Source organism: Pseudophryne corroboree, chromosome 2 (assembly GCF_028390025.1).
Source record: "Pseudophryne corroboree isolate aPseCor3 chromosome 2, aPseCor3.hap2, whole genome shotgun sequence".
NCBI lineage: Eukaryota > Metazoa > Chordata > Amphibia > Anura > Myobatrachidae > Pseudophryne > Pseudophryne corroboree.
In genome coordinates this window covers 816,874,314-816,886,574 of record NC_086445.1, presented here as the reverse complement: position 1 = coordinate 816,886,574, position 12,261 = coordinate 816,874,314, and the positions used below count along the sequence as shown (strand labels likewise).

The 12,261-nt window shown below is 46.3% G+C and overlaps 1 protein-coding gene across 1 annotated transcript in view; it reads right to left on the bottom strand.

Moving 5' to 3' along the window:
- LOC135049801 (acetylserotonin O-methyltransferase-like) overlaps positions 1–7,994 on the bottom strand; it is a 131,096-nt gene extending 123,102 nt beyond the window's left edge. The window contains exon 1 of the mRNA XM_063955681.1: positions 7,887–7,994. Within this exon, the coding sequence (XP_063811751.1) occupies positions 7,887–7,958 (72 nt within the window). The 5' untranslated portion in view covers positions 7,959–7,994. The remainder of the gene's footprint in view (positions 1–7,886) is intronic.
- Positions 7,995–12,261: the final 4,267 nt, after the last annotated feature.

Genomic DNA, 12,261 nt, shown 5'->3' with positions numbered 1-12,261 from the left:
GTTATAATAGAAGCATTACTATATATTTCTATTATACTGGAGGCATTACTATATATTTTTAACCTTGCCTCCAGATTTCCCCCAAAAAGGGGGCTGTCACACACATGGCCACGCCCATTCTTTGGCACTCAGTACCTCTAAGAAAATATTTCTACTTGCACCACTGCTGTCAACCAACTAGTGGTGTAACTACCACCCCTGCAGCCACTGCGGAGGCTTGGAGGCGCAGAGCTGCAGGGGCACTACCACTGATTCAGAGGAGATTGACAAGCCATCCGCATGTCAATCTGCTAAATGTCCCTCCCAAAATGGCCGCCACCATGGAGGAGACATGCTAGAGGTCAAACTTGCCGCGACCACGGCACCCTTGCACCCCACTACCCAGGCACCCTGGCAGTGAACATGAAAACCCCTTGGCAAAGAGCATTACACACCACTAGCAGCAAGCATTACCCCCTGGAAACACGCATGACACCCAGTGCATAAAACCGCTGGAAACAAGCATTACTCCCTTGTAAAAAGTATGACACCCAGCGCATGATTCCCCTGGCAACGAGCTTGACACCCAGCATATGAAACCTCTGGCAATGAGCATAACACCCAGTGCATGAAACCACTGGCAACGAGCATGACAACCAGAGCATGAAAACCCCTGGCAACCAGCAAGTAATTTAAAAGTAATTAGAAGCCTTACTGTAGGGCAGAATGTGTAATCGGCATTGTGGTGTGTGGAATAATGTATCACGAACATTGTGGTGTGTGGCTAATGTATAACGTGCATTGCAGTGTGTGGCATAATGTATAACGGCAATGCGGTGTGTGGCATAATGTATAATGGGCATTGTGGTGTGTGTCATAATGTGTCACAGGTATTACGCTGTGTGGTATCCTATATCACGGGCATTGTGGTATGTGGTATAATCTCTCAGGGGCATTGCAGTGTGTGGCATAATGTGTAACGGGCATTATGGTGTGTGGCATTATGTGTCACCAGCATGACGGCAGGGACGGATTGGTATGCCGGGATGCCGGACCGGATTCCGTTTGGCCAGTCCTAGGCTGAGGGGGGAGGTTAGGGTTAGGCTGAGGCGGCGAGGTTAGGGTTAGGCTGCGCGGGGAGGGTTAGGCTGTGGGTGGGGACGGTTAGGGTAAGGGACTAGACTAAATTGCACACACAGTAGTAAATAATAATGCCTTTTAGATAAAGTATATTGCGCACACAGTAGTAACATCCCATGCAAATTTAGTAGCACTGCCACTGTGCCACACAGTAGTGCCCTGTCACTGCCTCCCCCTCCCTCCCTATCAACCCATATGCTGCAGCAGTAGCACTCACCTCCGGAGCTGACAGTAATGTTGCTTGTTGCCCCTAATTGGCTGGCCATCACCCCCTATGCAGGCTGCTGCCAGCTACCAGCCGCAGCCATGGCAGCGTTAACTGTCCCCGCCCAGAGCCTAACCCTCCCCCTGCATCCTAACCCTAACTTCCCCCCGCAGCCTAACCCTAACCCCCCTTAGCCTAAACCTAACCTCTCTTGCAGCCTAACACTAACCTCCCCGTCCCACAGCCTAACCCTAACCACCCTCTACAGCCTAACCCTAACCTCCCCCGCATCCTAATCCTGACCCTTCCCAGAGCCTAACCCTAATCCTCACCCTCACCCTGCAACGTCAGATAAAATGCCTGTCAGCCTGATAGGCATTTTATCTGCCTGTGCAGCGGCAGATTGGCAATGTGTATAACGTACTCTGCCTGGTGCAATATGTATAATGTGCTTTACCTGGTGCAATGTGTATAATGTGCTTTACCTGGTGCAATGTGTATAATGTGCTCTACCTGGCGCAAAGTGTATAACGTGCTCTATCTGGTGCAGTGTGTATAATGTGCTTTACCTGGTGCAATGTGTATAATGTGCTCTACCTGGTACAGTGTGTATAGGAGGTTCTACCTGGTGCAATGTGTATAAGCAGCACTACTGTGTGATGTGGTGTAATGTGAATTGGCACTATTATGTGACCACGCCCCTTCCCCACGAAGCCATGCCCTTATAATTTTGCGGCGTGCACTTTTCATCCCTGCATTTAATCATGCCTTTGAGCAGTAATCCCGCCCACTTGACAGACTCCAACCCCTCAACAGGCCCCACCCCTATTAAGGCTGCTTCCATAAATTTCCCCCGCTGGTTTTCAATCCCAATCTGCCCCTGTATGACGGTGTGTGGTATACTGTATCACGGGCATTGTATGGGGTACAGTATAATGTCTCAGGGGCATTGCAGTGTGTGGCATAATGTATAACAGGCATTGCGGTGAGTGTCATAATGTGTCACAGGCATTTCGGTGTGTGGTATACTGTATAACAGGCATTGTATTTGGTATAATGTCTCAGGGGCATTGCAATGAGTGGCATAATGTATAACGGCATTATGGTGCGTGGCATAATGTGTCACAGACATTACAATGTGTGTCATAATGTGTCACAGGCATTATGGTGTGTGGCATAATGTGTCAGGGGCATTATGGTGGGTGGCGTGTTGTGTAAAGGGCATTATGATGTGAGGCATAATGTCTAAGGGCCATTGCAGTGTGTGGCATAATGTGTCAGGGGCATTACTATAAGGAGGAAAAATGACAAATAATGTAAGGGGCATGAATCAGGATTTTTTTCCCCTGTGGTAGCCAATGTCTGGGCGTGCAGGTTGCAAAACTGGGGTATAAGGTAGTATTTTCCTGTAATGTTACACCCTTTTCAGTGAAGCCATACCCACGCCCCAATTCTCTACTTTTCTAGTGCCAATTATGGGGGCGGGGGTGCCAGAGATTTTTTGGCTTGGGGAGAAAAATTTCTAGTTAAGCCACTGCAACCGACTAGAATGACAGAAGCAGTCTTTATAATGTAAGCTTTCATGAGCAAGGCCCTCTCCCCTCATGTGCTTTTCCTTCTCTTACTTAGACTATTGTCTACTCCATACTCCCTATGACGGCATTTATAATTTGGTTTCTACCACCATGATGCTTATTTCAGTGTTATGACCGCCAGGGGTGCCGACAGCTGTGCTGGGTCCAGGTACTCTGAGGGGTGTGTGGCCAATGATGGGAGGTGTGGCCAGACTTTGGGTGGATTATCATTTTCTATGCAGGGCAAATACTGGCTGCTTTTGCATGTAGCACACAAATGTTAGACAGCTTTATTTTTATAGTGCAATTTAGACTTTAGTTTGAACACACCCCTCCCAAATCGAAATATCTCTGCAGTGCAACATGGTTTTGCCCTAATAATAATAAATAATAATAATAATAATAATAATAATGGCAGCTACATAAAACTTCTACAAGAGAAGTACAGGGGTGCTGTAAAAATACAGAGGTGCTGTGGCCCTGTACTCTATGCTGTAAAAATAGAGGGGTACTGTAAAAATAAAGAGGTGCTGTGGCCCTGTCCTGTATGCTGTAAAAATACAAGGGTGCGGTAAAAATACAGGGGTGCTGTGGCCCTGTCCTTTATGCTGTAAAAATACAGTGGTGCTGTAAAAATACAGGGGTGCTATGGCCCTGTCCTGCATGCTGTAAAAATACAGCGGTGCAGTAAAAATACAGGGGTGCTGTGAAAATACAGGGGTGTTGTGGCCCTGTCCAGTATGCTGTAAAAATACAGGGGTGCTGTGGCCCTGTCCTTTTGCTGTAAAATACAGGGGTGCTGTTAAAAAACAGTGGTGCTGTGGCCTTGTTCTGTATTCTGTAAGAATATAGGGGTGCTGTAAAAGTACAGTGATGCTGTAAAAATAAAGGAATACTGCGGACCTGTCCTATATGCTGTAAAAATACAGGGGTGCTGTGGCGCTGTACTGTATGCTGCAAAAATACAAAGGTGCTGTAAAAATACAAGGGTGCTGTGTCCCTGTCCTGTATGCTGTAAAAATACTGGGGTACTGTAAAAATACAGGTGTTTCGTAAAAATACAGGGGTGCTGTAAAAATACAGGGGAGTTGTGCCCCTGTCCTGTATGCTGTAAAAATACATGGGTGTTGTAAAAATACAGGTTGCTATGAAAATACAGGCATGCTGTGGCCCTCTACTGTGTGCTGCAAAAATACAGGGGTGCTGTAAAAACACAGGGGTGCTGTGTCCCTGTCCTGTATGCTGTAAAAATACAGGGGTGCTGTGGCCCTGTCCTGTATGCTGCAAAAACACAGAGGTGCTGTAAAAATACAGGGGTGCTGTGGCCCTGTACTGTATGCTGCAAAAATACAGGGGTGCTGTAAAATTACACAGTTACTGTGACCCTGTACTGTATGCTGCATAAATACAGGGGTGCTGTGGCCCTGTCCTGTATGCTGTAAAAATACAGGTGTGCTGTGGCCCTGTCCTGTATGCTGCATAAATACAGGAGTGCTGTAAAAATACAAGGGTTCTGTGGCCCTGTCTTGTATGCTGTAAAAATACAGGGGTACGGTAAAAAATAAAGGGGTGCTGTGAAAATACAGAGGTGCTGTGGCCCTGTCCTATATGCTGTAAAAATACAGGGCTGCTGTGAATATACAGGAATGCTGTGGCCCTGTCCTGTATGCTGTAGAAATACAGGGGTGCTGTGACCCTGTCCTGTATGCTGTAAAAATAAAGGGGTGTTGTAAAAATACAGGGGTGCTGTGGCCCTATCCTATATGCTGTAAAAATACAGGGGTACTGTAAAAATACAGGGGTGCTGTGGCCCTCTCCTGTATGCTGTAAAAAACATAAATATCACATTTCCAGCTTTTATGACATAATTACTGTATGTTTTATTAAATATCCCCCATAGTGATGCACACACTGGGGCGTGGGGGTACATGGAGACATACACACTGAGGCTTGGGTGGGACAGGGTAACACACACTGTGGCCTGAGGGGGAATGAAATGGTGTGAATCTCATTAGAGGAAGCAGGGCAGAGCAGATGTTAGGGAAGAGCTCAGCACAGGGGGGCACAACATATGCACAGGAAGAGCTGCGCCCCATGTGGAGGTTCTCTCTCCTTTGCCTGCTAAATGGGGACACCTCCATTTGTGCTCCATGTCAGTTCTGAGCTGACCTGACTCCCACTGTCCTGATAGCCCACAGCGCTGGGTTAGGGAGAAAGATGATGGGTGGGCAGAGCAATCACTGCCAATGTATGCCTACACTCCCTATAGGCACTCCTGGCTTATGCTCCACCCATAACATGCCCCCCACAGGCACCAATTGGCACTGCAGCACACTTTCACCTAACACCCTCCCACCAGGTTAGTGTGCGCCCGCTTTGCAGCTGTCTCTTAATCACATATAACATTTTCTGGGACTTAGGGGGATTGGGGAAGCTGTGACAGTGGAGCAGAGGTGCACCCTTCAGTGCTTGCACCCAGTGGCATCCGCGTACATTGTCGCCAACAGTTCAGCCCCAGACCCAGTTCCACCACAGACACATGCAGCTTAGCCTGGCAATATCTGAAAACAGACATAAACTGAAAGCAATAACAAAACATTAACAGTACCTTCTTGTTAAAGCAATGTACCCTCTGTCATATGACATACACAGCTTCTGTATACACCCCCAGCTCTCTACAGGGCACATCTGACAATGTGGTACTACAAAGAGGCAAATCCTTTCCACATGCAATATATTTCAGAAAGCTTTAGAAAATGCAATGCTCACTCACTGACTGCTGCACGTCATATCACTGCAAGCTAATATTACTGTACTTGCTTCAGACTTAAAAGTCAGCTCTCCAAATACTCATTTACCTGACAAAGGCCATGGCCGTTTCTTGGGGTGGGCGAGCCGTGCAACCGCACGGGACGCCCGCCGTGACACTGACTGTGGCTCCCTGGCTTCCCCCTCCTCGCCGGCGCGAGGAGCAACTAGTGAGGCGGGCCGAAGAGCGGGAATCACCTCTATAAGTATTCTCTTTCTTTCTTTCTTTCTTTCTTTCTTTCTTTCTTTCTTTCTTTCTTTCTTTCTTTCTTTCTTTATTTCTTTCTTTCTTTTTCTCTCTCTCTCTCTCTCTCTGTAAAATGGGTACTCTTGCCTGCCGTAATGTGTAAAAAGGGGACACTTGCCTGCCGTAATGTGTAAAAAGGGGATACTTGCCTGCCGTAATGTGTAAAATGGGGACTCTTGCCTGCTGTAATGTGTAAAATGGGGACACTTGCCTGCCGCACTGTATAAAATGGGGACACTTGCCTGCCGTAATGTATAAAATGTGGACTCTTGCCTGCCGTAATGTGTAAAATGGGGACTTTTGCCTGCCGTAATGTGTAAAATGGGGACTCTTGCCTGCCGTAATGTGTAAAATGGGAACACTTGCCTGCATAATGTAGGGATTTAATGTATCAAGGGCATTGCGGTGTGTGGCATAATATGGTGCAGGGAGCATTACTGTGTGGGGCTTAATATGGTAGAATTTTTTTTCCTATGGTGGGCGTGATCTGTGCAGGGTCAAATACTGGGGTGTAAGGTAGTCTTTAAAGACGAGGCCACGCCCATTAAAATGAGGCCACACCCATTAAATGAGGACACGCCCCTTGCCGGGAGTGCGCACAAGGTATTTTTGTTTTAATCTAAGGGGGGGCGCATTTTTTTATGTCATGGGGGGAGGCGCATTTTTAAATCTCGCACTGGGAGCCAAATTAGCTAGAAACAGCCCTGATAAAGGCCAAAAAGAAAGCAACTTAACTTATCCAGCACTAGTTATTAACAGCCAGGGCTGGCGACACTAGAGCATGAGGACACTTGGTGTGGGGCACAAGTAGTGCACTTGTTTGAACCTTAGATACTAATACAAAGTTAGAAAAAATGCAATACTATATTCATTACTGTGTATAGTACAGCAAGATGTGAATATTCATTTATTATGAGTGTACAATAACTGCTCTTAGTATTTAGTTTTATTTCCACCCAGGGTAATCCTACACAGTGCGCCTAAAATGACTGGAATACACATCCCGTGGAAGTTATTACCCAAAATGCCTACAGCAATCTTGTATTATGCTTACTCTGTGCTCTAGGCTTACTTTTTTTTTGTTGCTGTGTTACTTAAATCTTATGTATTATGGGGGTTATTCAGAGAAGTACACAGATATTGCTTCCTACAGCAAGATCTTCTTCCATCTACTCACATGCTGGGGGCCGCTCAGCACAGGGCAAGGCCACCCAGAATGGGTGTGGCGTTGCCTCATGATGTGTCCTCAATTTAATGTGACATCTCGCAGCCACCCATAAAACGGTCCGGACATGCCTGCATTGTCCGGACTGCACCCCAAAAAAACCACAACGACGCCCACCCTGATGGCCTCTGCTGTCAATCACCTTGCGGCCTCATCCTGGAAGGATGCGACCGCATGGTAAAGGTTTGCGCATGTGCTCTATGGCCAGTGCACGTGCGCAAACACCCTAGATGCGGCTGCTGCGTCTGACTGCATGGCTGTGTCCAAGTCTGAATAGACCCCTATGTGCAATGTTTTTGATGTCTGTAAAGTGCCTTGAGTCCTGTTGGAGAAAGAGCACTATATAAATAAATAATAATAATTATTATTATTATTATTATTATTATTTCTCTTAGGCACTAATTTACGATGAGCACCTCCTTCTAGTTAGAATTACAAATAAATGTTCTAATATAATAATATACATTTGCTACTCTGTACAGTAATTTTGATTTGTGTAATGTCCCTATCATCAGGTGGTGCACAGGCACATCTTAAGCTAATATGCAGAATACAGTGGATTAAGCTCTGCAATTAGTGAACATTTGAACTTGAAAACAAATTAAAGGATTATATTGCCCACTGGACATTCTTTTAAAAGAAAAATGACGTTCCCTGAAAATGATAGAGAACTGATCAATAGAGACAAATATAAAACTTAATTTGTACCTTTGAAACAAAGAATCCATCTCTATAATTGAGGAGTTGCTGTGGATAGTCAGGATCTTCTGTGGAGCTCATGTTGGTGTTATGTGCAATGGCAAAATTAGCCCTTATAAACTGCTTTCCAAGGAGAGAGGTGTATTTTGAGATGGTTTATTGGCACAGTATGTTGTCATTTGATATAAAGTGAGGTCTGCTAAACACATTTAGATACATCAGTGTTACTAGTAAATATAGTGGGTTATCATATGACAATGGCATTTATTATTTTACTGTATCTACAGTATATACAGTACACAATGTATGCTTCCAACTTCATTCAAAAGTATTAGTTTGTCTCAGTGCCGTAACTAGACATTTTAGCGCTGTGTGCAAGAAACAGCATCAGCGCCCCCCCCCCCCCCCTTATTTAAAATAGGGCCAGTGCGCTACAAAATAATACCAATTCATATTACGCTGCACAGTAGTTACCATTATTCAAATTATGCCACACAGTAGCGCCACTACACCAGGTGGAGCCCCTTTTCCACATTACGCCAGGTAGAGTCCCCCTTTTACACATAACGGCAGGTAGAGTCCCCTTTTACATATTATGGCAGACAGAGTAAACTTATAAAATAAAAAAATGGCGCCCCTTAAATTGTCATTTAAAATTCTGGCTGAATTTGCATGCACACACATACACTGACACTATACAGGGGTCCATACACACACATACAGTACACTGACGCTATACAGGGGGTCCATACGCACACATACAGTACATTGACACTATACAGTGGTCCATACGCACACATACAGTACACTGACACTACACAGGGGTCCAGTGCTGTCAATCAATATGTTCAGTATAACAACCATCCTGCCTAATTACATTACATTACCCTACTGTATGTGTGTGTATGGACCACTGTATAGTGTCAGTGTACTGTATATGTGCGTATGGACCCCTGTGTAGTGTCAGTGTACTGTATATGTGCGTATACAGTACACTGACACTACACAGGGGTCCATACGCACATATACAGTACACTGACACTATACAGTGGTCCATACACACACATACAGTACACTGACACTATACAGGGGGTCCATACGCACACATACAGTACACTGACACTATACAGGGGTCCATATGCACACATACAGTACACTGACACTACACAGGGGTCCATACGCACACATACAGTACACTGACACTATACAGGGGGTCCATACGCACACATATAGTACTCTGACACTATACAGGGGGTCCATACGCACACATACAGTACACTGACACTATACAGGGGTCCATACGCACACATACAGTACACTGACACTATACAGGGGGTCCATACGCACACATACAGTACACTGACACTATACAGGGGTCCATATGCACACATACAGTACACTGACACTACACAGGGGTCCATACGCACACATACAGTACACTGACACTATACAGGGGGTCCATACGCACACATATAGTACTCTGACACTATACAGGGGGTCCATACGCACACATACAGTACACTGACACTACACAGGGGTCCATACGCACACATACAGTACACTGACACTACACAGGGGTCCATATACGCACACATACAGTACACTGACACTACACAGGGGGTCCATACGCACATATACAGTACACTGACACTACACAGGGGTCCATACGCACATATACAGTACACTGACACTACACAGGGGGTCCATACGCACACATACAGTACACTGACACTACACAGGGGTCCATACGCACATATACAGTACACTGACACTACACAGGGGTCCATATGCACACATACAGTACACTGACACTACACAGGGGTCCATACGCACATATACAGTACACTGACACTACACAGGGGTCCATACGCACACATACAGTACACTGACACTACACAGGGGTTCATACGCACATATACAGTACACTGACACTACACAGGGGTCCATACGCACACATACAGTACACTGACACTACACAGGGGTCCATACGCACACATACAGTACACTGACACTACACAGGGGTCCATATACGCACACATACAGTACACTGACACTACACAGGGGGTCCATACGCACACATACAGTACACTGACACTACACAGGGGTCCATACGCACATATACAGTACACTGACACTACACAGGGGGTCCATACGCACACATACAGTACACTGACACTACACAGGGGTCCATACGCACATATACAGTACACTGACACTACACAGGGGTCCATACGCACACATACAGTACACTGACACTACACAGGGGTCCATACGCACATATACAGTACACTGACACTACACAGGGGTCCATACGCACATATACAGTACACTGACACTACACAGGGGTCCATACGCACATATACAGTACACTGACACTACACAGGGGTCCATACGCACATATACAGTACACTGACACTACACAGGGGTCCATACGCACATATACAGTACACTGACACTACACAGGGGTCCATACGCACATATACACTGACACTACACAGGGGTCCATATGCACATATACAGTACACTGACACTACACAGGGGTCCATACACACACATACAGTACACTGACACTACACAGGGGTCCATACACACACATACAGTACACTGACACTACACAGGGGTCCATACGCACACATACAGTACACTGACACTACACAGGGGTCCATACACACACATACAGTACACTGACACTACACAGGGGTCCATACGCACACATACAGTACACTGACACTATACAGGGGGTCCATACGCACACATATAGTACTCTGACACTATACAGGGGGTCCATACGCACACATACAGTACACTGACACTATACAGGGGTCCATACGCACACATACAGTACACTGACACTACACAGGGGTCCATACGCACACATTGGGGTACATTTACTAACATTCGTAATTCCCGAAAATAGGTCAAAGTTCAATCACGAATGACATCGACAGTGTAAAACTGCAACTTTTTGAATTTATTACGATGGATTTACTAAGCTGTCGTATTCGTGTTTTTCTTTTCTTCCGATGTCGATGTCATTCGTTTTTTTTTTTACCTAATTTTACGGCAGTGATTAGCAAAACACTGCCTTTTTTTTTTTACAATCAATCTCGGCCGGATCTGTGTGATCCGTGCTGGGGTTCTTTTTTTTTTTTTTTTTTAATTAAACAATGTAAAATCCCCAAAAAAATTGCGTGGGGTCCCCCCTCCTAAGCATAACCAGCCTCGGGCTCTTTGAGCCGATCCTGGTTGCAGAAATATGGGGAAAAAAATGACAGGGGTTCCCCCATATTTAAGCAACCAGCATCGGGCTCTGCGCCTGGTCCTGGTCCCAAAAATACGGGGGACAAAAAGAGTAGGGGTCCCCCGTATTTTTAAAACCAGCACCGGGCTCCACTAGCTGGACAGATAATGCCACAGCCGGGGGTCACTTTTATATAGTGCCCTGCGGCCGTGGCATCAAAAATCCAACTAGTCACCCCTGGCCGGGGTACCCTGGGGGAGTGGGGACCCCTTCAATCAAGGGGTCCCCCCCCCCCAGCCACCCAAGGGCCAGGGGTGAAGCCCGAGGCTGTCCCCCCCCCATCCAATGGGCTGCGGATGGGAGGGCTGATAGCCTTTGTTGTAAAATAAAAGATATTGTTTTTAGTAGCAGTACTACAAGTCCCAGCAAGCCTCCCCCGCATGCTGGTACTTGGAGAACCACAAGTACCAGCATGCGGCGGAAAAACGGGCCCGCTGGTACCTGTAGTACTACCACTAAAAAAATACCCAAAAAAACACAAGACACACACACCGTGAAAGTATAATTTTATTACATACATACACACATACATACATACATACTTACCTTATGTTCCCACGCAGGTCGGTCCTCTTGTCCAGTAGAATCCAAGGGGTACCTGTTGAAAAAATTATACTCACGAGATCCAGGGGTCCAGGCTCCTCGGGAAATCCAGGGATAATCCACGTACTTGAATAAAACAAAAAAACGGTTGCCCGACCACGAACTGAAAGGTGACCCATGTTTGCACATGGGTCACCTTCCCACGAATGCCAGAAACCCACTTTGCCTTCTGGCTAAGTGGGTTTCTTCAGCCAATCAGGGAGTGCCACGTTGTAGCACTCTCCTGATCAGCTGTGTGCTCCTGTCTTCACTGACAGGCAGCACACGGCAGTGTTACAATGTAGCGCCTATGCGCTACATTGTAACCAATGATGGGAACTTTCTGCCCTGCGGTTGACCTAAAGTGACGTCACCGCTGAGCAGAAAGTTCCCATCATTGGTTACAATGTAGCGCATAGGCGCTACATTGTAACACTGCCGCGTGCTGCCTGTCAGTGAGGACAGGACCACACAGCTGATCAGGAGGGTGCCACAACGTGG